Source organism: Crotalus tigris, unplaced genomic scaffold, assembly GCF_016545835.1.
Source record: "Crotalus tigris isolate CLP2741 ecotype Arizona unplaced genomic scaffold, ASM1654583v1 scf7180000017701.1507938, whole genome shotgun sequence".
Taxonomy (NCBI): domain Eukaryota; kingdom Metazoa; phylum Chordata; class Lepidosauria; order Squamata; family Viperidae; genus Crotalus; species Crotalus tigris.
In genome coordinates, this window is record NW_024096577.1 from 241,935 (window position 1) to 269,636 (window position 27,702).

Below are 27,702 nucleotides of genomic sequence, written 5' to 3' on the forward strand. Positions count from 1 at the left end.
AGCCCCCACCTAGCATTTTGGTGGGTAGTGGCTCTCTAGGACTGCAACGAGGCACTGTCCCAATGGCCCACTTCTTGGAGGTGAACCTTCTACCCAAGTCCACCAACTGTCTTTCAATATGTGCAAAGTTCATGATCTAAGAAAAGCCACGAAACTTGTAGATATGCATACGGTGGCATCGGATGTCTGTTTCTCCAAAAGCAGCCATCTCACTGCAAACCAGAATGGCGCTTCAGAAGCCTTGCCAAGAAGCTCTGGTATTCAAAGAGGGATAGCAATTCGCACCTCACCTCAAACTCTTGGGCAAGCAGACAAGCTACTCTGGGTATAACCACCCCCCCTCCCAGTTTCCCAGAAGTCTTAAAATAAAGAAGCTCAGGAGGCAAACCTCAGTTAAAATGACTCTTCTGTTTTCTCCACTCCATCTCAAAAGAAAAGAAAAAGCTATTTTCTCAACCCTCCCATGTACCGTATATGCTGGCATATTAGGCGACCCGGCGTATAAGACGACCCCCGTCTTTATCGCCGAGCCGCATTCCTAGAACGCCGTCTTATATGCTGGAAACTACCAGTATTTCCGGCGTATAAGACGACTTGGCGTATAAGACAACCCCCGTCTTTGGCGCCGAGTTTAGCGCTTCTGGAAGTCGTCTTATACCCCGGCATATATGGTACTTTTGGGGAACTTCCATCAACATTTGGGTTCACCTGAGAAAGCACAGAACATGTCCAGTCTACACAAAGAACAGGGGGAAGATCCAGAGGAGGTGGAGAAAATGCGCTGAGCATTTTCTGCAGGTGGGAAGGAGGGAGGCCTGAGTAATTCCAGGTAAGCAGTAACCTATTACACTAGGCTCTGCCCTTTGCTCAAAGCTGACTCACTATTGGATGTTTTTCAAGGGAAAACTACCTAATTTGAAAGAGAGCTGCACTAGCCCCCACTTCTGGCCCACCTGAAGTGGCAGATCCCTATTCTACCATTTCTCCTTGCTCTATATACAGGCCAAGACCACATTCGGATTTGCGCTGGTTTACACCAGGGGTAAGCAACCTTGGCTCTTTTATGACTCGTGGACTTCAACTCCCAGAATTCCTGAGCCAGCATGGCTCAGCTTGGAAACCTCTCCCTTTCCCCTCAGCATGGCTGGCTCAGGAGTTCTGAGAGTTGAAGTCCACGAGTCATAAAAGAGCCAAGGTTGCCTACCCCTGGATTAAACAAAGCAAACACCTTGGGAAATTTTATCAAGAGCTGCTAAAAGGCTGTTGCAGAAAAAAAGTCATTGTTGAGATGGCCAGAGAGGCATTCACTGAGCATTTTCAGTGAGAAAGGGCTCCATCCTGGTCTTTTCACAATCAGGGCTGCTCTTCCTTTCAAAGGGCACAAGGCAGAATTGTGAGTGCACTGCTCCCTCCCCAGAGACGCTGCTGCTGAAGGGCGCAAGCTGCCCCCATCCTGCCAGATCTCATGGCAGCCTCCTCCTTTTCAGGTGGGGTTTCCTGCCTATAGTCAAAAGAGGCCAAAAAAAAGGGAGGGGGCAGGGGAGAGAGAAAGAAAAAAAAAAGAAAGAAAGAAATACAGCAGTGCCCTCAGGTTGCAAACCTGTCCCAGGCAGTCCATCAAAGTACCTGTAAATGCTGGGGAAGCTGAATGTGCCCACAAGCAGCTCAGCTTAACTTATCTCAGCTCCGTCATAAAGTTCTCTATTCCTAGACTGCCAAAGACAAGGCAAGCATGAGTTTCTACTCTTACCTGTCCAATTTGTAAGGGGGGGGGGGAAAGAGGCACTAGAATGCTCACCCTGCACATAAGGACACACACTTTCTGAGAATCCCCTCTGCCATTAAAACAAGACTACAAGTGGAGAAAATCCAGCCACAAAACCTGTGAAGATGCCTGTGAAACCTGAAAGCCAGATACCGTATTGAAAATATCAGTCACTCGTAAATTAAATGTATCATTTAAATGTCCAAATAGGTGATAAGCTGTGTCATGGAATTTCTTAATATTTCAGCCACAAGAAATGGCCTCCAGTGATGTGAAAACAGAGTTTAAGTTCTGAATTCAGAAGCAGAGGCGTTAACCACCGAGGCAAGAAACAGTGCCAACGCTGCAAAGACAGTTTCTACCAAAGCAAACTTTCACAAAGGTGGAACAGGCTAACAATGTTAAAGAGTTATTTCTATGCACGTGGGCATGTGTTTGTTGTTTGAGGATTCAGTTTCAAAGACCTGTGATATACCAAATGTTGCATCATGTCAGCCTTTGAAACTGATTTTCAACATTCACACGTGCGCAAGCCTCTTTTTTTCAATGTTTGTGCTCAGCAGTGTTAAAGGTCTACAACAGCCACATAATTTCAGGTCAGATTTAGTCACTGAGCCCAAACTGCAATCTCATCATAACAAATTAATCGGTTACGCTTGTTTAAATTCTGGACTCTGAAATCACATCTTAACAGATTAGAAAGCTTATCTTGTAAATTCCCTCTGAGCCCCTGAAAGCACTTTTACTAGTGTATTCCTTAAAATGTCTGATAATATTGTGATGCAGGGAAGCACCTCAGTCAGAAGGAAACAGCATCACAAAAATCTTGTAAGTACAAGTATAGTAATCCTATACATCTAGTTCTGGAATCTGCAGGGAAAAAATGGCTCGGTTCCCATCATACTGATAAAATAGCAGCAACATCTTTTAGAAAAGATTTGCTTAATCTCACATTGTGTTCAATTGCAATTCTGAGAAGCCTTAACCAAGGTGGCCTTTAAATTGGGCTGTGATTGATCTGTCAACTGAAAGTCATCTAATTTTCTTGCAATAGCTGGATATTGCCTCGTCTGTGTTCAAAATGTTCTCTTATTTCATTGGCTCCCTTGGGTTTGACAGAATCCCTTGCATCATGTCTTCAGCATCATGTCTCCATCACGTAGTCAGGCACTTGCAGGCCAAGAATACTGATCCAAACCCACCTGAAGATGATGGGTATTGTGCAAATTTGGGTTTTGTGCACAACAGACTTCCATCCAGAAGCCTGAACGGCTTCTTCTAACACCCTGATTGAGCGCCTGGTCTGTCACATTTGCTCAGAAAGGGAAAAGCAGACAAGTCTGCATCAATGCAAAAGTAATTCCTGGAGGAAATACATGAAGTAACCTTTTCTGCACTCATGCCCAGAAAATATATAATCAGAGAAAAACTTAGCCAGATTTTTTTTAAAAATGGAAACGAACTTAGGAATGGTTTCTTAAAGTAGCTTATCTGGCGGAAATGGCAAAGATTTCGGTTTTCTTAAAGCAACAAACGCAAGAGAAGTTTCTTGCCGTTTGGGATAAATGGATAAAATTTATACAATTTAGATTGGGTATTAAAAAATATCACATAGCTTTTTCATAAGTTTTATTTTTATATATAGAGAATGTTATATATAGATACTTTTTTTATATATATATAAATATAAATTTTTTAATCTAATTTTTTATTTTTATTTGTTAATTTTTAACTAAGCCTATATTCTGCTCTGGGAAGCTCAGGGGGGGGAAGGGAGGGTGTTTGTGAGGGGTGGGGGATGGGGGGGGGTTTATATGTGATGTTTAGTTTTTTTTGTATATGTTGTTTTTTGTTTTGTATTATTTTTGTCTTTTTGTAAAATTTATAAAACTTTCAATAAAAAAAAAAAAATGGAAACGAACTTGATTCAGATAGCAACCAACTGGATGAGGCCTAATGAATGTTTTGAAAAGAATGGCAGGTTTGCTGTACTACAGTATTATTGTCCCTTGCAGGTTTAGAAGAACACTGTCACCCTAACTCTTCTATGTCAATAGAAGAATGTGCTTTCTGATATTGCTGGCGAGCACTGCTGCTCAAGGCATGTTAAGAGGATGTGAGTCTGGGTGGGGCTGAGGCAGCTGGTCTCAGGATCACAGACCTACAAGGGCTACACTAAATTGACTTGCAATCACTGACACCCACACAGACATTTCCTGTACTTAGAAAAAAAATCTGTTTCTCTCTTTTGAGGCTCAACAACTTTTACCTAGAAGCTAGATAGCGGTGAGCACTGAGAGATCTCTTATCAGCAGTTAGGTTCCTTTTTTGTTTTTGCACTAATCATCTGTTTGAACTCTTAGGAGAGGTCTTAACTGACAGTTTTTAGCAGATATTTAATGAGAAAAAAAAGGGGAGGGGAGTTTTCATGCCCAAATGACTGAAACGAGCAACTAACCTCTGGTAGGGAAACTCTTTGACATTCTTCACATTACCATGGTACAGTTACACGGCTCCTTTCTGGACCCTTGAGCAGCATAGCATAGCACTATCTGCAACCTGTGTTAGACCTTTAGCAGCAGGGTGAGAAGAAGTCTGTAGAGGTTAATGAATCTTCTCTGGATTTGGAGAGGTGGGGGAAGCAGCAAAAATTTTTGCTCCTGTCCCACGCTGGCCAAATTAGACCATCCAGGATCTCAGCCAAGCCTAAAGCCAAGAAGTACTTATTTATACTATGAACTGTAGGATAGGAGAACCTGCCAGCCCAAAAACATTTCTAAAGGGGATTTTGAATTTTGTGTATGCGTGCGTGCAGTCATGTGCGCATAAAACAAGATCACCGCAGAGAGAAACATTTGCATTTCACAAAATTATTTCGTGACTTCTCCTGTTGGTGTCATGCAGGGTGGGAAAAGCAAAGCCAGGGAGAAAAGACACATAGCAACTTGGTTCAGCCTATGAAAAGCCACGGTGGAAGAAACAATAACAATATAAAATTACTTCGTTTGATTTCTATTTGTCTATTTTGTTGGGAACTTGGGAAGTGAAAACTCAAGCCACCGAGCACAGAAACTGGTATGTAGCTTCCAGAAACCTTGCAATTATTCCAGCAGAGGAACAGAAAGAGCAAAAGAGGCAGGCACGGCAGAAGGGAATCAAAGCAAACAAGTGAAAGTATAAGAGAGGGAGGGAGGGATGGGGAGGAGAAAAGCTATTCCCTAGAAAAAGTTTGCTTTAGAGGAAACTCAAGAGAGTTTCACCACCCCCACTCCCCTCAAAACTGGCCAACCATTTGCTGTCATTGGTGAGCAAGCATCCCAAAAGAAATATAACTCACCACTGGGTGGCTCAGGCCTGGGAGGTATGTTTTTCTTCGGCGGGAGGGCAGGAGTGTCTGCTTTAGTCTTAAAAGGATCATCAGAGAATCCAGCTCCTCCAAAAGAGGAGAATGGATCAGAAGCCGGAGGCTGCATGAGAAAGATCTGCATTTAGACTATTGCACAGAGAAGCAAAGGGAAAAAAAAAAAAATCAGGTGCGGATGCAGAGGACGGAGGAGGACAGGCTCCGTTGCAAGCCTGTTGAGAGGTGAGGGGGAGGGAAGAGAAGGACCTTGGAAAGACAGCAGAGAAGCTGACAGAAGAATCCCCAAGCCATGTGTTCAGCAGCTTTGGGTGTAATATCAGTGTTGGTTTTCAGAAAGGTGTGTTTTAAAATGGTAGCAGGTCCCACTTTGCCCAAAGGGCAGGCATGGAGTAGTGAGGCAGCAGTATATACAAGCTTGCACATGTCTAAGTCTGTAATAAATTTCTTCCAAGTTGAGAAACACTAGATACACGCATGTACACGCACACACACAAAACACTGCTTCTTAAGTCCCAGCGTAGCCCCTTCCACATCCAAATACTAGGAAAGAGGGGAAAGCAAAACTAGACGTTGAATAACTGCAAAGGATTTGTCAATAGCGGGAACACAATCCTACACTCCGACACAAGTTGCCATTGCACACCATGTGAAGCTGTGCTTGGGTTTCCTGGGTGGGCAGAGCTCTAGTAAAATCAATCTACTCACTGTCTAAACCAGGGCTCTTCAAACTTGGCCCTTTTATGACTTGTGGACTTCAACTCCCAGAATTCCTCAGCCAGGCACACGTGCCTGGCTGAGGAATTCTGGGAGTTGAAGTCCACAAGTCATAAAAGGGCCAAGTTTGAAGAGCCCTGGTTTAGACTATCCTGGCATTCGGTATAGGAAGAAATACAGAAGTCACGGACTTGGATTCATGGTATGGGACATATCTGAGGTACTGCCTCTCCCCAATTACATCAGCCCGTCTCATTAGATCCACCAAACAGGGCATGCCGTGAGTACTATCTGCGAGGGACCTACATTGATGGATCCCACAAAGTGGCCTCCTCTGCTATGGCCTCATGGAACATTCCCCACCCCCAAAGTCAGATTAGCTCCATTCCTGTTTTAATGTTGAGGAATCAAGACCTGATTCCTCAAATTGGTTTTGACCTGGTTAGATCTCAGGTTTGGGGTTCCCAGGGAATCAGCAATATCTTAAGGTGGCTCCCTTATACTGTGGTTGATACAGGTAGTCCTTGACTTACAGGCACAACTGGGGTCAAATCTGTGTTGCTAAGCAAGGCAGTTGTTAAGTGAGTTCATCCAATTTTACATTTTTGGTTGCCATAGTTGTTAAGTGAATCATGCACTCCTTAAATTAATCTGTTTCCCCCACTGATTTAACTTGTTGGATGCTGGCTGGGAAGATTGTAAATGGCAATCACAAGAACCCAGGACACTGCAACCATCATAAATACATGCTAGTTGCCAAACACCTGAATTTTGATCATGTGGCCATGAGGATGTTGTGACAGTCGTAAGTGCGAAGACCTACCATAAGTCACCTTTTTCAGTACCACTGTAACTTCAAAAGGTCCCTAAAGAAATGGCTGTAAATCAAGGATTAACTGTATGTGCTTTATACCCTTATCGTCTACTTTGTACCCTCTGGTTTTTAAATATTTTCATTTTTAATCATGATTGTTCATATTTATGACTGTTTTTATAACCCTTGATTTTATATTATTTTATTGTATTGTATGTTATTGTATGCTGCCCAGAGTAATTTTTGGTGAAAAATTTGATATTTGATAAATAAATTGCTCCTTAAGGCTTAAAGCATACCGAAGATTACAGGTAGTACTCAACTTACGATCACAATTGACCCCGAAATTTATGCTGCTAAGTGAGAATTTTGTTCAGTGAGTTTTGTCCCATTTTAGGACTTTTCTTGCCACATTTGTTAAGTGAATCACTGCAGTTGTTAAGTTAGTAACATGGTTGTTAAGTGAATCTGGCTTCCCCACTGACTGCTTGTCAGAAAGCTGCAAAAGGTGGTCACATGACCCTGGGGACACCGCAATTGTCATAAATATGAATTGGTTGTCAAACATCCGAATATAAATCACATGACCATGGGGATGCAATAGTCATAAGTGTGAAAAATCATGTCACTTTTTTCAGTGCCACTGTGACTTCGAACGGTCACTAAACAAACTGTTGTAAGTCGAGAACTACCGGGTTCTGGGCTGAACTCTCTCTAGTCACCAGACAATATATTGGAGTGTTCTAGAGCCACTGGAACTACTTAGCCAAACTACTGACCCTTCCACCTCCAGAACTAGCAGCAGCTTACATCGGAATGCCAGAAATTACACAATGACAACAACAGAGAGGAAGGAGCTACTTGCCTGCTCATATGTCCTGCTCCTAAGTCTTCTAGAGACATCTGTTTGCGACTAAGAGAAACAGGGATATTGACTAGATGGACCACCTCTGGTCTGAGATTCTACTTTACTATCAATTCTAAAGAGCAGCGATGATTTAGAATCACGTTAAAGAGCTTTTCACAATAGCTGCTATAAAATTTGTGGAGGAAAGATCCAAGGAACCTGAGACTGTTTGCAATTAAAGCATGAACCTTACGTTGAGTTATGGATTTTCACAGAAAATACCCTTGAAGGTTAATTTTGTTTGTCCTGTTCTTGAACCCCCTGTCCATATATTTATAGTAAATATTTTATTGCAGATTTGCAGAAGGAAAAGAAGGGTTTGGATAGGATAAAAAGACTATGAGTTTTCTGGCTGCTTAACTAAGTGAATCTGAACACCCTGATATGGAAAAACAGTTGCTGCCATCTAGTGGGATAAATAGCCTTTTGTTAAAAATGTTTTAAACATGTAAAAAGTGTTTCTCTCAACACTGGAAAAGGATGGTCTCTGTTCCATAACCATTTCTAGAGCCCTGCAGAATAGGCTGAGCTGTGGAAAAGAAGAAATAATGGCCATTTACCCAATAATATGTAGCAACTATGTCAGAATGAGCCAAACTCAATTTGCTTCATAAATATCGTATAAGACTCGGCGTATAAGACTCGGCATATAAGACGACCCCGGTCTTCGGCGCCAATTTTAATGCTTGTGAAAGTCATCTTATATGCCAGAAAGTACGGTAAGAATTGAAACATTGGACCCAAGCTGCTCACAAGCACAAGACCTATGAAGCTGGTTCATGTTGCTTGTGAAAGGAAAAAGATAATTAGATTCTTTTATTGTGGAATCCTTGGTGCTCTCTAAGCTTGGCTGTGTGCTTGCAGACATTTCATTACCTGATTAGGTAATGTCATCAGAAAGAAAGCAGAAAGCAACCTTCCCATTTCCCTTAGCAAAGAAAAAAAAAACCTTCTGAAAGAAATTTACCTTTGACATCCGACTGAAATCTGCAAATCCTTCACTACTATGGGTGCTGAAGGTGCTGCTACCAAAGGCATCTAATGTCCCAAAAGGATCTGAAAGCAAACATCAACAGTGCAATGATTCTGAGTTTTAACGATCAAAATGCAGAATGAGTTCTGGCAAATCTGTGTCCCGGGAACATCTAGCCAAATAAAGGAGGCTTGCAATGCGGGAGAAACTTGATCACAAGTAAACCTTTCCCCTTCTGCTTTGTACACAAAATTCATTTATGATTGCCTCTGTGATTTATGCAAATACTACTGGCTGAAAATGGATGGATGTAAATATGGACAATGGGAAATAAATGATGAATTCAAACTTGTCGAGCAGAAGGAGAAAGGAAGAACATCTCTGTTCTTACCTGGCCCTTTCGAAGAAGACATGCTCAGAGTTAGGAAAGGATCACTGTTCTCAAAGAGGTTTGGCTAAAACAGAGAGCAGAAGAAAAAAAAAAACATTAGAGGAACTTGGCTTGCTAGAGATAGGGAAGAGAACCATGTTGCAGGTAGACCTCACTTTACAATGGCAATTGGGATCAGAATTTCCATCAGTCACAAAGCACGAAATGTGACTGTACTTCTTAGTGACAGCAATTCCGACACTTCCAATTGTCTTTATCAAACTAATTCTCTGCTATTGTAAAGCACAATGTCACGTGATCACTTGAGACCTCCTGCCAGCTTCCCCATTTGACTTTTGCTTGTCGGAAGCTGGTAGTGAAGCTGTAAATGATGATCACCTGACCGTGAGATTCTGTGATGTTGTAATTGGGAGCCAGTTGCCAAGTGCCCGAATCACAACCACGTGACCATGGGGGTAACTATAATGGCCACAACTAAAGGGCCCATGGTAAGTACCCCTCGTTTAATGCCATCATAATTTCAGTCGCTGAACGAGTGGTCGTTATAAATGAGGACTACCTGTATAGTATTTAATTTATATTCTATCACATCTCAGGATTCTTGGCATTTCACAATTATGAAATAAAACAAGTATCCAGTTCATTTTTTTAAAAAAATCACAGCGCATAATCCTAACGGTGTTACAAGTTGCCCCAGGCTTTCCAGAACTCAGTTTCACAAGTACCCAAAAATTATTTCCACTGGAGTCAGTCTTGCCTCTGGGGAAGGCATTCCAGAGGACCATGGCCATCACAGAAAAGCAATGCCTCTGAGCTTTGCCCCCTTATTTCCCAGTATGGAGCATGACCAACATTTCTCCTGGGAAAGATGTCTCAGATAAACTGAATCCGGTGGTGGAGGCACTCCTGAAGATATCCATGGACAAGCTGTAACAGGTTTTATCAGATAAAACCAGCACATTCAAGTGCCTGTGGAATCCTAATGGCAACCAGCACAGCCTCCACAGAACTGACACCACCTGAGCAAAGCACCAAGTGCTGGGCAACACATGAACCATATCATTCTGAGTGAGTTGCAGGTTTTGAAGAGTCTTCAAAGGCAGCTGAATATACTACATAGTCCAGATGCATGGTGATGGCCAGGAGTCAACGTAATAAGACACCCAAGCTAGAGCTGCAACTGGCACAACAGGTAGAACTGGGCAAAAGACCTCTTGGCCTCATCCTTGCTTGACTCTGGAAGTCACAGAGTTCCACGCTTGCGCCGAGGAACACTAAGTGTTGGTCACCTATAGAGACATTCCAGAGCTCTATACCTTAAATACCATTACTTTCACTCTGCTGCAATAATGGCCGTCTCAAGAGTTCCTTTGACCACCAAAAATGAGGGCTGGATGGATTTCTGAAATGCTTGCACTCAAGCGGCTTGTTTGACCCTATATGCTGGCATCAGTCAAGGACCATTTACCCAGGTTCACAGATCTTTGTGATTTTATAATACACTGTGGCAATTTTGCTGGGTTCCTTGCTATTTTGCAAATTATGCTAGGGGACTATTAGTCTGAGGGGTGGTGTAATAAGTGATCCGAAAGGATCAAAACAGCTACATCAAATTACTTTCTGGAAAATGCAGCCTCCTCCAGATTGGTTATGGAGACTGCGATGATGCTGTCTCTATGCTTTGTGGCTGTTGATATTATGCTGGCAACATGTTCCTTTGATAAGTATTTATTTGATAGAATCACAGGACTGGAATGGACCTCAGAGGTCATTTAGTCCAACAATCCTGCTGAGTATAGGAATCCTTATATCACTCCCGACAAATGACAGTCCAATTTTATCTTGAAAACTTCCAGTGATGGAACATCCACAACTTTAGGAAGCAGGCTCTTCCGCTGTTTAATAGCTCCAATAGTTAGGAAATTCCTCCTTATTTAATGTTTGGCTATCCCTCTGTAAAGTTTCCAAGAATTGCTTCTTATTTTATCCTCATGTGCTCTGAGAATAAACCCACACTCTCTTCCCTGTGACAGTCCTTCCTGCATCAGAAATCTGGTATCCAATCTCTCCTTAGCCTACTCTTCTTTAGGCTAAATATATCAAGTTCCTTTAACTGCTTTTCACAAAATTTATCATCCAAGCTTTGTCATTCTTCTGTATTCCATCCTGTTTCAGATTTCAAACACATACAGTTGCTAAAAGATAGTAAGCAATTTACTCCAGACTAAGGAAACAAATAGCAGACAAGCAAAGGAGCATAAATCAAGCAGTCTCTAGAGATTATAAGGCTTGTCCTGAATAGATTTCATTTTTCAAAGAAGCACACAGAAGCCTACTCAAGATCCAATCCAAAGTCAGGAGAGCCAAACATGATTTGTCAGCTGGTTTGAGAATCAGTTTTTCAGATTTCTTACACAACCAGGAGGCAATGGCATGTCAGACACAGAAGATCTGATAGATGCTTCCAACAAGAAAATGTGGGTCACAGCTGCCTCTTAAATTAAGGCTTCAGCCAGCTGTATTTAATTAAGGCAAGTACTCCCTTGTTGGCAAGAAGCCTCACTGAGCATCTTTGCACGCTCTCTCTCTTGCTCTCTCTCGCTCTCTCCCCCCCCTCCCTGCAGAGTCCTAGAGTGCCTGGCTAAGGAATTCTTGGGAGTTGAAGTCCACAAGCATAAAAGGGCCAAGTCTGAAGACCCCTGATCTACATCATGACATGCTGTTTCCAGTTCCTCAGCATTCTTTTATATTGTGGTGACCAAAACTGGACACTGCATCCCAGGTGTGGCCTGACCAGTGCAGCCCAGAATGGTACTTTCACTTCCCATGATCTTGATTTTCATATGAATAACTTAGCTTTAACTTAAAGCTTTCTTACTGTAGATTTTTAGCTGTACAATTGTGGATTATATTAATCTTGCTTTATTGTTAACCATTCAACTACAGTCGGGCAAAAGTCTAAGGAATAAATAGAATAAGCCAAACCTCCTTACTTTAGAGGGCAGTGTGGAATTTTGCAAGAACGGGTCTGAAGTGAATGGATCACTTTTTTCAGCCTTTTTAAAGAAATCCTCAGGTACAGATGTCCGGAATGGGTCACTTTCTTTAAATGGATCACCTCCAAATGGATCTGATGTAGGACAGTTAAAGGTAGAAGATTAACAGGAGATTAAGACAAATCAAGTACAGGAAGGCTGATTTGAATTAAATGTTATAAAAGCATTTCTAAGTACAGGAACAGCAAAATCCACTATCCAAACAAGTAGGGGCTCACTTCACTTAGATGTGTTCAGGAGACCCAGGACTGTGTATATGGAATATTTTAACTTAAATATCTGAAGAAGGAATTGCACTGCATAGCCTTTCCTCTATGACTCTACTGATCTGATAGCCATTTTATTGTTAACTATTTATATATTCAACTTATGTGCTGCCCATCTCACCTGGAGGTGAGACTAGGGGGCTTACAATAATTAAAAAGTAATAAAAACATTAAAGCATTAAAGCAATGGATTGTAACATTAGATTAGTTTAAAATGACAGAGATAGGGAGGAAGGGAGCAAGATACACAGAGTTGGGGTCTTAATCCATTAAAAACTTCCTGAATGATGTGCTTCCAGAGACAGATCTTCAGTCTCTTTTGAAGGCTAAAAGGGTGGGTGCGGATTTCATTGGGGGGGGGGAATGTTCCAAAGGACAAGAACCACAGCAGAAAAGGCTCTTCTCCTGGATAACGGCTACTATTCTAACTATGGCAGGAGTGTCAAACTGGCGGCCCGTGAGCCAGATGCATCAGTGCAGGCCATGCCCAGCCCAGCTCCACAAAGGCAAAAAAAACCCACAATATGTCACAATATGTCACGTGGCCCAATCGAATTTGACATCAGTGAACTATGGGATGCTTTGTTTTGTTATGATGTATTAGGGCTAGTTTTACTCACCATGCATGAACCTATTGACTACAATTCACATTAGATTACATGGTTTCCCTTGATGGCTTGTTATAAAAATATTACTGCCTAGGCACCTCGCATCCAGAGACAGAAACTTTTAACTTTTAAAGTAATAAATAAATAATCTGAAACTTTAAAATATTTATCTTACCAGCTCCTGCAGGAGGTTGTTCAGCAAAAGGGTCATTCTGAAAAGGGTCGCCTGTGTGAAGGAGAAAGAAACATAAATCAAAAGTCATAGAAAGCAACACTAAGATAAAATAGGAATTTGAAAACACTTTTTAAGGTGTAATTCTTCATTCAAGAGGAGTGTTTTTACTTTGCTTCTAAAATGTCCTGATAGTGATAAACAATATCTCAGGGGTTGCCACAAAGAAGAGGGAGTCAAGCTATTCTCCAAAGCGCCTGAAGGCAAAACCAGAAGCAGAACAAGAAGCAACGGATGGAAACTAATCAAGGAGAGAAGCAACCTAAAACTAAGGAGAAACTTCCTGACACTTAGAACAATTAACCAGTGGAACAACCTGCCTCCAGATGCAGTGAATGCTCCAACACTGGAAGTTTTTAAGAAGAGACCGGACAGCCATTTGTCCGAAATGGTATAGGGTTTCCTCCTTGAGCAGGGGGTTGGACTAGATGACTCCAAGGTCCCTTCCAACTTTATTATTATTACTACTATTAGAAATAGTCAATTCACTTCCAGATTCAAGGAAGGCTGTAACAATTGGCTGCTGCTTCTATGTCTGGGCAGAGTTTAAAGGGCCAAACAGCCTCCTGTCCTATGGAGACTTACTGCCTTTGAAGGGATCTGCTCCTTTGAAGGGATCCTCAGTTTGGAAAGGGTCCGTCTGCAACTCCTGGACATTATTGCTGAAAAGTAGGGCTTTGTTCTTGAATGGATCATCCTGGAATCAAACATAAAGTGATCATGAAGATCAGATGGCCAGCAGGCGAAGGTGTGAGCCTCAAGGGACCTCTCAATCAAAGTTAAGGTGGCCAAGATAAACATCCATTAATATCAATCTCTTAATAGTTTCAAGGTTAGCCCAGTTTTAACAACTGCTTCTTTACCCCTAATTTTTAACTTGTTTAATAGCCCTCATTCTAGACATTCTTTTATTTATCTTGTATACTGAAATTGTATTTATCAGACACCAAAACATGAAGTCATGTTTTGGGACTGAAGGGCTAGATGACAGCCATTAGATTTTCTTTTTCTAACCATTTTTTGCAGCTTTTAATTTTTAAATTAAAAAAATGAACTTCCAATGACAATGTGGATAGACCCTTATTAGCCACTACTAGACCCTTATTAAAATCTTCATATAATGGACATAAACATCCTTGTTTTCCAAGGAGACAACCCAATGGGCATCTCCTTGCAGCTCATCTGAAACCCAGCTGCTAGGACTGGACTTCACAATCCTGATATTTGGACAGCATAAAGAGCTGCAATCTAAATGGGTAAGACAGGACAAGCTATCCAACAAGAGGGTTTTTTTTTTTTTAAATCAAGAACTTTATTACTGCAGAGATGAGCAACCCATTATCAATATCACCCAGTCTGTAGTTGCTAGAGCATTTCTATTAAATCTACTACAATCTGTAGCAAATGCAGAATATTTGGCAGGATTATTTCCAGTTTCTAAATTGGAATAAAATGCAAATTATTCATTTCAGTTTCTCTTCATTTCTCTAAGACCATCCTCATGCTAACTGCTGCATAGTTTTTAGCCTTCAGAGGATGATGTTTTTAAAATAAAAACGCATCCCACCAGCTTCAGAAAGATTGCCAGCTCCCATTGTCGGGTAATCCTCAAGGCACTAATTGACCTGAATTGATATCAATGCTCAGTGGAGTTAGATTTGGCTAGTAATACTTGGATGGAGATCACTAGGAAATTTGGAACTTATGATCCCAAAACAATGGCAAATCATTTCCGTAAGATTGCCAAAAAAACAAGATAGTTCTATTCATGGAATCACCAGTAAACAATTTAAATTCAAAAAAAGGTTTCATTACCATCACAATCTGAGAGTGAAAAAGATGTTGAAAAATACCAAGAATGCAGCAGAGGGTAGAAATGGGTGGCATGTCAAAGCCAAATATAGCAAGGATATGTTGTTTTCCACTACTCTCATTCTTATCCACACCTTTTACCTACTCCTTCCTCTCCAAGCACGTCCCGCCATACATAGGGCCATGTACACATGCACTCCATCTATTCTGCACCATTTCTCACCAAGGTCCCAAACCCGCCCCGGTCTTTTTGGACGTTTCCCTCATTCAGATCTGCCAGGTTAGTCATGCTGCCACTGTGAAGTCCATTTAAGGCTTCGTTGTATTGTTCGATGCTCTGGTTGGCTTCCTGAAGGGTCTCTTGAAGCCGAGATAACTTACTCCTTGCCTGTAAGGGGAAGGATGGAACCAAAGTTAGAAAGAGACCACTGATAAAAAGCTTTATATCTTCCCACTTACAGGCCTAAAATCATAGAACTGGAAACTGAAAGGAGCCATTTAGTCCAAACTAAAGGCAGATTAAAGCATTCTGGACCGATGGCCTCTGCTTGAACGTACCAGGCAAAGGGGAATCCACCATCTCCCTGGATAAATAGTTCTACTACCAAATTGTTTTTACTTTTACATACAGTAGATTTTCTTATCATCTTAAATGGTAAGAGGTGCAACTTTCAGACTACTTTCACCTGGATACCTCAATTCCCAGCCATTCATTTAATGACCGTTTGAAGTTACAATGGCATTGAAAAAAGTGACACGACCAGTTCTTGTACTTACAGCCGTAGCAGAATCCCCATAGTCACCTGATCAAAATCTGGGCACAACAGCATGTATTTATGACAGTTGCAGCACTTAACAATTACAATGATTAGCTTAACAACCGTTAACAAACAAGTTTGAAAACGGGGAGCAACTCACTTAAAAAAATGTCTTGTTTAGCAGTGGAAATTCTGGTCCCAAGTGGGATCATAAATTGAGGACTACCTCCACTGAATCATCTGAATACCTTTAAAAATAAGGTTGAAGCGTACACATTTTTTGCACTTGTACTACGATTTTCAAAAAATGACATCAGAAAAGGTTTCGGTATTAGTGAAAATATTTAGAATAGTTTTTAGTATAAACCCGGGAGTATATTTTTTATTAATTTCCCCTTAAATCTGAGGTTAGATTGAAAAAAAAAACTGCAATTAAAATCAAAGCAGGGAGATAAGGGATTGTTTCCTCTTCCAAAACAAAACAAAACAAAAAAAAACCCCCACCCAGTGGAATGGAGTTTGGCTTTCAAAAATGGAAAACCTTTAATGAATGATAGAATTAGACACATTTCCTCAAAGCAGAGAGTAACAATGTCTTCGTGGTAAGTTCTAATATACCGAATCTACAAAACAGATTTGATTGGATATAATCAGCCTTTGTTACCAAAATGGGGAAGACAAGAATCTAGTTATCAGAAATGTTCACGCTACCTGGTTAATTTCTTCCTGAGTGGATTTTAAAGATTTGATTATTGTTTCAAGTTGTACTTTCCCAGCCTGGATGCTCTGCTCCAATTGGGCCTCTTCCTGCTGAAGCCGATTCAACTCAGCTTTTGCTCTACTGATATCATCTTCTTGGGACTTTAAATCTGATTCCTGGGACTGAATTTGCATTTTTAATGATGTGATCTGAAACAAAGATTTCAAGTCAAGATTTGGTAGCAGGAAAGATTTTTAAAAACTAGTATGGAGTTTGATAACCACCTTCTACTTCGCATCTCAGTATCTTATACCTGACTGCAGACCACCACCAAAGATGGAGGTTTAGTCAGGACAGATGAGAAGATAGTTGATAGATTTCTATGCCATAAATTTATCTGCGTAATTTATGTATAAACTTTGGTCAAGTTTACAACATTGGTCACACTCTCATATCACTCAACTTATAGCATGTTCAGTAAGTTCTCTGAACATTACTCTAATTCAGTGGTTCTCAACCTTTTTAATGCCTCGACCCCCAACCGGTCGTAAGTCGAGGACTACTCAACTGATGCAGCACTGTTTGCAGAATGGGACTTTTGGCGGGCTCAGCAGGGCAGAGACAGCCTGGACAATTCCTATTGGCTTTTGAAAGCCAATAGAATTAGACTCTATTCAAGAGAGTCTATTCTATTGGCTTTCAAAAGCCAATAGAATAAAAGGGAGTAGCACAGCTAAGGAAAAGGGGAAAAAAATGGCGGACTGCATTGTTTGGCGACCCCCGTGAAATGGTCGTTCAACCCCAAATGGGGTCCCAACCCACAGGTTGAGAACCACTGCTCTAATTCTTCGAAGAAATATTCTACATTCTAGCGAATAAAAATAATTGAAAATGGATTTCATCCCACTCAGCCAGCCTGATTTGCTCTTTCACACTCACCACTTGTGACTCTTCCTGGCACTTTTGCCTAACATCATTTAGCATATCTTTCAGCTTTGCCTTTTGCTGGTCCATCTCATCAAGGCGATCTTGAGCATCCTGCTTCTGAGCCTCCAGTTCTTGCAAGCTGCTAGTTTCCCGATCTAAATCGTTTTGCAGTTCCTGGAAAAATGTTTGTTAACACAGCTCTATGAAGATGTAAACTAGGGCATCAGATATATATGTAACACGGAAGATACTAAAGACACATCGACAAAATAAACTAGAGCAATTATCATAACATTTTGTCATCCTGGTTTCAAAGGTCACAGACTTGAATATTTATCAGAGAAAAAAAAAAGAGAACCAGATCAAAGCTAAGAATTATTTCTGCCTCCTGGAAGAATAAAAAGGCCTGAAGGACTAAAAACTTAGACACCAATGAGGAAAGGTTGGGGAAAGTTATTGAAGAAGTAGTAAGGCTGAAACACTGAAGGGCTCTGGAGGAAACAAATTATGTGAATCTATTGCAGTTAGGTTTCAGGATGAGATTACCATCAGAAAGGCACTGATTGCATATGTAAGTGACCTCTCACAGACCTGGGATGTGGACAGCGTATCTCCTTGATCTTTCAGAGGCATTGATCATGATATCCCTTTAGACAGACTGTAAGTGGCGCAGATAGTTCTTTATTAAATCTCCTCTTTGTTCAGTATCATCAGTATGCTATAAAACTCAATTATTCATTTCTGCCTTAAGATGTCCAAATGATGCTATTGATGTACTTTCTCAGTGTTTGGAGGCTGTGAGGTCTAGATGGAGAAGAACTGTCTTTCGTTCAATCCTGGTAAAACTGAATGGCTGTAGGCTTAGGGCAGGGGTCCCCAACCTTGGCAACTATAAGACCTGTGGACTTCAACCCCCAGAATTCCCCAGCCAGTATGTCTTAAAGTTGTCAAGGTTGGGGATCCCTGGCTTAGGGTCTCTTGTATGTAGTGATTTTCCCTAATTCTGGGTGTGATCACACTCTTTCAGGCGGAGTTGGTGTGCAATCTGGGGGTTCTCCTGGACTTGTGGTTTCTACTCAAGAAGCAAGTGGTGGCTGTGGCACAAGAACTTTTGTACAGTTACATCTGGTTTGCCAGTTATGGCCATTCCTAGACCAGGAGGCACTGCTCATGCCTCTCATATCTTAGTCAATCTCAACTGGACTATTGCAATATGCTCTACCTGGGGCTACCCTTGAAGAACATTCAGAAGCTTCACCTAGTCCAAAATGCAATGTCATGTGCAGTATTGGGTACACCATGATGCATCCACACAATATCGCTGCTACTGAACTGCACTGTATCCCACTGGGTTATTGCATGCATGTCTTTAAAGCCCTACATGGCATGAGAAGCCTGTTACCTGAGCTAATGCTTCAGTTTTAATCTATTCCAGTAAGCCTGATAGAATGGCCTTACTCTAGCTTTAAGGAAAGAGTGTCATCTGGTGGACCCTAGGAAATGTGCCTTTTCTGTCAGGATGCCTATCTTTTGGAACAAATCTATCTAGCGAGTTTGTCCTTGGGAAGAAGTGAGGCTATATAAATGTGTTAAACAAACACATTTCTATCTTCCACACATGCTAGAAAGTCTGTCTGTCATTTGTCATTTTGGAAGCCATGCTGGAATTGGGTTACTAAAAGAACTTTAAAAAGGAGATCAAATGCCAGGATATTAGGGCTTATTCCCCACCAATTCCTACAAAAGCTTTTCAATAGCCAGTGCTAAAATATTGCAGTCACCTATACGATGAGAAAAAAAAGCAAATAAGGCCTTTGGATTTATGTAGACTCCTCCTTTAAATCTAGGGATTGCTGCTTCATATTTGTGTTCCAATACTCTAGTTGGATTCTAGAGTAAGGGTTATTAAACAAACAACAATCTTATTTTCTTCCTCTTTCTGAAAAACATGTGAGGGAGAAGACAGAAGCCCTTGAAGAAAAAACTGTTTTTCACTGAAGAAAATGATCTTCCTTAATAGGGGAGGTAGTTTGTCTTATCACAGTGATGGCAAACCTATGGCACGCGTGCCAGAGGTGGCACTCAGAGCCCTCTCTGTGGGTATGTATGCCATCACCCCAGCCCCGCCTCCCCTGCACCCCCCCCTCACCAGCAGCCCCCCTGGAGAGTTGCCCCCGAGCGTGGCCTGCACAGAGCAGCGCAGTGGGGACAAGACTCCACTCTTGTGCCGTCACATGCAGATGATGCTGCGGGGTGCGGGCAAAAGGCGTGGCCACCATGGCACTGCTGGGCTGCCTGGGCGATCTGGGTGGCCTTGCGGGCAGGCGGAGCATGGAGCGGGGGTGGAGTTGGCAGGGCAGGGGTGAGGGGGGTGGGGAGCTGGAGGCGGGTTTTGGGCACTCAGTCTCTAAAAGGTTCGCCATCACTGTCTTATCACCTTTGAACTAGGGTTCTGATAAGAACAAACAGACAGACTCGGCCATTCATAGCATTACCTGAACTTCACTGGTTTTCTGTCGAATAGCTCCTTCTCTTTCTCGGATGTCTTGTTCCAGAGAATATTTCTCTCTACAGTGTAAACAAACAAAAATCATGGCATATGTATCTGAAATAATGCTTCATCTAGCCTAAGGGTCTCCAAACTCCAGATGGCAGCCCACTACCAGGCCACGGCCTATTTGGAACCGGGCTGTGGGAGTGGTGGGCTGGCGCACATGTGTGCAGCTCGACTTGCGCGAGTGGTGGGGCATATGCACACCACCCCGCCACTTATGCAAGTTGAGCTGCTCACGTGTGCCAGCCTGCCATTCCTGTGGCCTGGTTCCCCTCTCCCCCATCACCCCCAGTCAGGCTGCCAAGCCACAAAGGCTGGGGACTGCTGATCTAGCCAATATAAGTTATAACTATCCAAAAATGAAAAGTTAGGCTAAGAACTATCTGCAAGAGTTTTGTTTTTTTTAAAATGCAGCAAGATCACATAGCTATCACATTAAAAAAACAAATATTTTATAGAAGATATGGGCTTGTAACGCTGACTGGCTGGAAGAAAAAAAATATTACAAACTGAGACATGCAATTTACTTAAAATAATCCAGGTAAAAATTCTTTCCTCTAAATCTGAATATTGCAACCACGAAAAAAATGGTATCATGGATGTATTTGTTCTAATTAGAGAATGACACTCTCACAAATATTTAATTATCATTGACTTTAGTTGCATATTACAAGTAATTTGGGTTCTTGAATCATGACAACAAAGTACCACCTTTCCAAACAAGTTCCAAAGAGGAAGTTGTGGTTCTAGTTCAGGGGTAGGCAACCTTGGCTCTTTTATGACTCGTGGACTTCAACTCTCAGAATTCCTGAGCCAGTCCATGAGTCATAAAAGAGCCAAGGTTGCCTACCCCTGTTCTAGTTAAATTGCTAAGAAAAAAGTTTTTCTATTCACGCAAACATGAACATTTCTAGCAATTTAAAACTTGTTTTCTGTTAACACCTCCAGAGTCTCAGCTTGTCAAAGCTCAAATTCATTCTTAGGAACGGAACAAATTCTCAGAAAAGACAGTCTTCTGCAGCTAAAAATAAGGCATCTGGTATTATTTTTTTATTTACTTTATTTTTCTTACTTATATTCCGCCTTCGTTGCTTTTATAAATAACTCAAAGCAACGAACACACCTAATACTCCTTCCTCCTATTATTGTTGTTATAATGTATGCACAGGTAATCCTCAACTTACAACAGTTCTTTTAGTGACTATTTAAAGTTACAACGCTGAAAAAAGTGACTTATGACCGCTTTTCACACTTACGACTGGTGTAGCATCCCCAGGGTCACGTGATCAAAATTCAGAGGTTTGGCAACTGACTCATATTTTTGACAGTTGCAGTGGACCCCCTTTTGTGACCTTCTGACAAGCAAAATCAATGGGGGAATCCAGATTCAGTTAACAACCATGTTACTAACTTAACAACTGCAGTGATTCACTTAACAACTGTGGCAAGAAAAGTCACAAAATGTCACTTAACAAATGTCTCTCTTAACAACAAAAGTTTGGGGCTTAATTGTGGTCATAAGAAGAGGACTACCTGTACTTTGAAGCTGGGTTAATGGCAGTTTTATATTGTTTATGGCTATTAGTTGGAGTTTTAAAACACAGCTACACTCAGCATTCTATGAAAGAGAAGGTCAATAACGAGGTTATTCTAGAGAGCAAGGAGGAAGGCTTTGATGGAGATGTGCAGGAACTATTGTCTAGGCAAGAGGGGCTGAAACAAAATACTTGATTTTCTGGTTTTTGTTTTTTTTACTGAACGTGGAAAAATACCCTTTGGAAATAGCTCAGGAAAATGCCTCCCTGATTCACTGGAATATAAGAAGGGGGAGGAGCTTCAGCACAATCAGACCCACAAGATTCCATTATTATAGCCCAGGGGTAGGCAACCTTGACTCTTTTATGACTCGTGGACTTCAACTCCCAGAATTCCTGATCCAGCATGGCTCAGCTTGGAAACTTCTCCCTTTCCCCTCAGTATGGCTGGCTCAGGAATTCTGGGAGTTGAAGTCCACGAGTCATAAAAGAGCCCAGGTTGCCTACCCCTGTTACAGCCAAACAAAATCAAAATTGTTTTGACTTTTCTGTGGAGTTGATTTCCTGGTCTGATCTACCTTGTGAGGCTGTCAATTACAGAGCATGACACAGAACCATTCATTTACAGCCTACATCACACTTTGCATATTAAAATAGCTGCACGATTGATTATATAAAGACAAACTCTGCAACTCGTGAAATTGTCTAAGAGACCACTGTCTCATCCCCTGTTCTCTGTTATGGCTAAACATATTCGTTTACCTCTGTAGCTGTGCAATCTCTTGGCTGATATCATCCAGTTCTTTCACGCCAGTGAATTCCCCTGATCCAACAGAACTTGAGCTGTCCTGTTAGAAAGTAAATAGTCACATTGAAGCAGCCAGATCCCCTGTCACACCCAGCCCCACGAGCCCATTCATTTTGGACATTCAGTACTTTTCATTCAAGCACGCGGCAGGTCTCTTGCATTCCCATTCTACAAATGCACAATTCCAGCCCCTGGCATGTGGTATGGGATATAGCAACACTTAAATTATACAAATACCTAGCTGGTGAATCACCTTGAAGAAAACCAAAATGTCAAGCAGCAGAAATAGCAAAAAAAAAAAAAAAAAAAAAAAAAGCCTGACAAGGATGAAAACAGTTTAGAAAGAAAAAAAAACCCCATCGCACAAAGTACTGAAGGATGCCAGCAAAAGAAAACACGCCTGGATCAAGATCCACTTTTATCCGTTTTTGAGCTGCTCTTAGGAATCATTTAAGATGACTCAGGAATAGAAGCACTCCTTTCTCATCAGCCACCCTCCACCCTGCCCTCTGCATCATGTGGGGAAACTCCACAAAGCTGTTGAGGTGGGAAAAGGTGTTTTGCATGGACAAAGCAAATGCCACCTGAGGTTTGATGGGGAGGGGCTGCGTTCTTCAGAGTGCCCCATTTACTCACACGACGCATTTCTGAGAGTGTCGAGATCTCAGTTCCTACAGAGGCCAAGTAGCCTGAGAGCGTCTAGAGGAAAAAGGACAAAGGGGCAGGAGCTCAGGCAATTCTGGGGAAAGTCAGTGAAACAAGAGGACTTGCACAGTTTCCCACAGAATCAGAGAGAAGAGGAAACAAGAGAACAGGAGCACAGACAAGCAAGAGGGTGAGGTCACTGCATCTGGGCCATGATGATTTAGAGACAGCAGTTCGCAAGAGCCAGATTTTCAACTGCTGAAACCTGGCACTGCCCTTCGGGGATCATTATATGCATACTAGGCCATCCATTCTTCTTCCTACATATAATATAGGCTTGTGCCATTTCCCTTCCCCTCAGGAGAGCCTGATGAAGCTGCCACCGCCTCCTCCTTGGCTGGCCTGCAGAACTCCCTGACACTTTGCAGGGAGGGAGTGAAGAACAAATAAGAGCATCACACCACTAGAAAAATTGTATCTGAGTCACCATCCTTCCCTCAGTGGACACAGCCAATTTCGGCCTCGGTTCCAAGCAGTTAATGGCTGCCCGCTCATCAAGCAATTGGGCACAGAGGCCAAAGGAAGACGGGAAAGAGGGTGGAGATGTATCCCTCCCATCTTGCCTCCCATCACACAGCCTACAGATTCCTGGGAAGTGTAGTCAGAAAACATGGAGGTCCTGAAGTGGCCACAACTTTCCAAAATTTTACTCCCACAGAAGTCTGAGCATTGTGTAAATTAGTCCATTCGGGTTACCTTGGTTCAATAATTTTTTTCCCGTTTGAAGGTTACAAACAGCTCCGAGAGCTTTAGCAGAATATAGATTCAAAACAAAAGCATCAGCAGCAAACAGGGCTATCTTTCCTGCTCCAAATATGGTCCCATGTTTTTGGCAACAGGAAGACAAAACCATTTAACAGTAAACAGATGTAAGAACTTTTTCCCCGCAACATATCAGTTGCCAGAGGAAAAGGGAAGCAAGGCCCCCATGAGAGTGTCAGAATAGATGTCTATGCTATGAATTCACCTGGACAGGAGTGGTCCTTTCTGAAGGAGGGATCATATCTGGGAGCAGCACCTGTGGTGGGTCAATGCCTTTGCTGACCTTCTGCTGAATGAGGTACATGGCGAGTGCAAACTGATCTTTGTTGAGCTTTCCCATTTGCCTTGTATCAGCCAAAGCCCTGCCAGAAAAACAACAACAGACTGCTTCCATAGACAGCTCAATAGACAATTGCTGTTCAAGAGATGCAGAGTATCTCAGAAGCTTTCAGCTGATTCCACAGCTAATTCAATCTCAAGACAGTGTCTGTGGCATTAAGAACGTCAGTAGTTTCGACTGGAAAATATCATCTCCTATGATAGAAGAGAGAAGGGAAGAAAAATCCATACCATATGTGTGCTAGGAGGTTCTGGGAAAGCCCCGAGTGCATGAAAATATCCTTCACTTCCTGGCCGCTCACAAAGCCATCCAGGTCCAAATCTGTCTTCAGAAATATTTCATCATAGCGAATCTTGTCAGTCAGTGGCACCACCCAGTTTGCAGACGGCTGAATTAAGAACAGAGCCTCTTAATTGACTGGTTTTGCAGATGAAAGAGTCATGTAAGAAGATACAGACAAAGCATCCCACCACCAACTTTCTCCCAAGTTACTTGGGCAGAAAAACCGTTGGCTGCGTGTCACTACTCCTTCCAGTTTCACCAGTACTCCTCAGTCTTCACAAATACAAATTTATCTAAAAACTAAGCTTATAGTTTTAACCTACTTTTTTTTCAATTATTCTGGATAAAGGTCCTGAGAAGAGGCTTCTTCACCATTCAATCCCAGAAATCATCCACCCTGAGCAATTTGGTAGCATTGCAGGCTCCCTGCTAAGGAGAGGTTTCTACCAAGTTACATTGATAATGCAGAGCTAGAGACCAGCATTTAAAGTCAGAAAGACTAGTTGCAGGTTGCATCCTCAACTAGCACCATTCCCAAGCTTGTGCTTAACATGATTGTCAGATTTGCCATTCCAACATTCGTCCTTAGAAAGATCTCAAGTGATGGCCACTCTAAGAGTCGCTTGTAGAGGCTCTATATTCAATTTGCTTCTCAATGCTTTTGCTGGGGAGTTCTATGAAAGAACAGTCTTGTCCACTATTTGGAGTTTTCCAGATAACCAAGTAGTCATTTTTGAAGTAGGATACAGAGTTGGATGGACGTAAGATCAATTTCAGCACAAGTACAGAAATCTGTACTTAAAAAACTTCTAGTCAGATCCATTATACTTACATGCCACAAATATAAAGATATCCTAGACACAATCCTTTCTACACATACACACTCCAATTTAAAAAAAAAAAAGAGGGGGGAAGGCTCACCTTTGCACAATATGCTTGCATTCTCTGCTAGAGGCTACACCTACCTGTGTTTGCTTCAGGCTGTGTTTGGGGGACAAGCTTCCTGTGCTGTTGAGGCTGTTGACGCTGCCGTGTGACGGAGTGGACCGCAAACTGTCTTTTGGGGGAGGACTGGCTGGAAGAACTGGCACTGCCCCAGGAAAGATTGGCACTTTCTTCCGCTTGGAAGGTGGAACAAGAGATGGGGGCAACACAGAGGGGACGGATTCCTTCTCAAGGGCACGATAGACCAGGTGCATCGCCTGCAAGGCCCAGAGGGAAAAGACGTCTGCAGAGGGCAACAAGGAGGAGGAGGAGGAGGAAGAGGAGGAGGAGGAGGGGAAGATGGCGGAGAGGTAGTGCCAAGCATGAGAGAGCAGGTCAGGCAAGGGCTGGAGGGAGGGAGGCTGGACTAACAGAGGTGGATAGAACCCTGGGAAAAGGAAAACTAACCAAGGAGTTTGATATTGTGGATTCCTACTGTGGTCGGCCTCTTCTATAGAAATGAGGACTTGGGACATAACCCTGTCCCTGACCCTGAAGGTGAGGCATTCAGGAATCCCTTTCGGTTACATGACAAAAGCAAGCATAGCAAACTTACCACGGCAAACTCATCTCTGTCAAGGTGCCCATCTTTATCAATATCACTGAGATCCCACACCTATAACCATTTGGACACAAATGCAAGGGAAAAGGATGTATCAGAAGAGCAGTGAAAGGAATGTTGTTTTTTTTTAAAAAGACATTTCATTATGGTTTATCATGGATAATCCAGATTTTTTTTTATTCAGCTGGTTAATTCTTTCTGTACCCCATGTGCAAGTCTAATAATTACCTGAGCTTAACTGTTAAGCCTAACTAACAATTTAAAAACTTCAATAACGTTTTTAGCAGCAAAACATAAGGCAAGAAGCATGATAGTAGATTTTAAAAGCACATGCAAAAGAGTCAGCAAGACTAATATTTGAGCAATCTGCTTTTGGATACAGGTCTTTCAACTGAGCATTTCTCAGTTCCCTCATTCTTTAAAGCAGCAAAATAAATAAACCAGAAACTATGTCAACGCTGCTAACATCAGGTGTTCTTGCTTTCACAACATATGGAGATGCAGCCTTTTTCTTTCTTATGCTTTACTCTTAGAATTAGATGATACTGGGGATGGGGGGTGGGGAGGAGGAATGTAATGGGAGTTAGTTAGACATAACAATATTGTACTAGTGTGAACTCAGGGCTTTTGAAATAAGAGATAAGAAATGGTGGGTTGGAGAACAGGAGGGAAAGCCTACATTTCAAACTAATTGGAGGAGAATGTGATTTATGACTGTTAATTAGAGGAGGGGATTGTGTTTGATACTATGTGCTAAAAGGGAGGGGAATCCAGATTTTGGCTTCACTTATGTATGTGCCGATGCTATGCTGCTCGAATAAAGTTTCTTTAAGGTAAACAATGCCTCAAAGTTCTTTGAAGAGTTTCATGTGTCGGAACCATGACAACCGAATTTTAAGAGCCCAAATTGCTTGAAATTCTGGGTAGGATCCAATCTTGCTTTACTCTAGTACAAATATTTGCCTAATTCAAAGCAGGCCGAAGTAATGCACTCAAATCATACAGCTAAAAAAGAAGGGAGAATTTTACTCACCCGTCCCAAGACATCAAGAGGTAGTTTGGAGTTCATCAATACTGGCTTCACTTTGTCTCCCGAAAGTAAACCATTGACAGGTAAAAGACTTTCAAAAATGCCATCAAACTTGGCCCTCTCTTCTACCTAGTTAAGAAGGAACAGACTAAAATCGGTTTATACTGAGCTGCTGTTTTCCACAGAATGCAAAACATTATCTTGAATTCAGTTTTCTATTTCTATATTAAATCATGCTTTCGTATGGGCAAGTACTAGAGTCTATTAATCAAAAATTATGTTATATAGCTATCTTTTCTTCCACAATGAATCTTTCTGGAAGGAGAAAATGTGAAAGAAGCAGGAGGAAAACACAAGATAGTTTCAAATGGAAGATAACATTGTCTGGATTCCCTGTAACATTTTGTGAAGGAGGCAGGGTGACTGCATAGTAAAAGTCTCACCTGGAAATACCAAAAAAATAGTGCTACAGGTAATCCTCATTTAACAATCACAACTGCAACCAGCAACTTGGTCATTAAGCAAAGCAGTTGCTTAGTGAAACTGTGACAGTGCTTATGATCTTATTTCAACTTTCCTATGCTTTACAGACCTGCAAAGGTCGTAAATGAAAGGATTGGTCGCAATGTTATTTTTTCATCATTATTGTAACTGCAAATAATTGCTAAATGAGACAGTCACTAAATGAGGACTAACTATAAAGAATATTTGCAAGTTCCCTGAAATTATTGTTAAAGTTTGTAAATGTTGCATACATTCTTTGGTAAATGTTGCATATAGGTAGTATTACGCAACTAGGAAAACAGTAAATTCAGCTTCGTGCTGCATACAGTAACTTACATGAAATTGGTAT

General features: G+C 41.8%; 1 protein-coding gene across 10 annotated transcripts in view; it reads right to left on the reverse strand.

The window, feature by feature from the left end:
- Positions 1–27,702, reverse strand: part of EPS15L1 (epidermal growth factor receptor pathway substrate 15 like 1) — a 53,366-nt gene that overhangs the window by 16,734 nt on the left and 8,930 nt on the right. For 3 of the 10 annotated variants that reach the window (XM_039338443.1, XM_039338446.1, XM_039338447.1), the window contains exons 7-24: positions 26,853–26,978; positions 25,814–25,873; positions 25,239–25,475; positions 24,222–24,379; positions 23,857–24,013; positions 22,821–22,883; positions 22,139–22,224; positions 19,783–19,855; positions 17,300–17,461; positions 16,372–16,569; positions 15,126–15,290; positions 13,676–13,787; positions 13,034–13,084; positions 11,922–12,058; positions 8,929–8,992; positions 8,532–8,620; positions 7,523–7,570; positions 5,103–5,232 (exon numbers count right to left, since the gene is read on the reverse strand). In XM_039338443.1, the coding sequence (XP_039194377.1) occupies positions 5,103–5,232; positions 7,523–7,570; positions 8,532–8,620; positions 8,929–8,992; positions 11,922–12,058; positions 13,034–13,084; positions 13,676–13,787; positions 15,126–15,290; positions 16,372–16,569; positions 17,300–17,461; positions 19,783–19,855; positions 22,139–22,224; positions 22,821–22,883; positions 23,857–24,013; positions 24,222–24,379; positions 25,239–25,475; positions 25,814–25,873; positions 26,853–26,978 (2,116 nt within the window). Of the gene's footprint in view, positions 1–5,102; positions 5,233–7,522; positions 7,571–8,531; positions 8,621–8,928; positions 8,993–11,921; positions 12,059–13,033; positions 13,085–13,675; positions 13,788–15,125; positions 15,291–16,371; positions 16,570–17,299; positions 17,462–19,782; positions 19,856–22,138; positions 22,225–22,820; positions 22,884–23,856; positions 24,014–24,221; positions 24,380–25,238; positions 25,502–25,813; positions 25,874–26,852; positions 26,979–27,702 lie in introns of those variants that run through there. The other 7 variants (XM_039338451.1, XM_039338452.1, XM_039338448.1 and 4 more) reach the window with 5 other exon arrangements.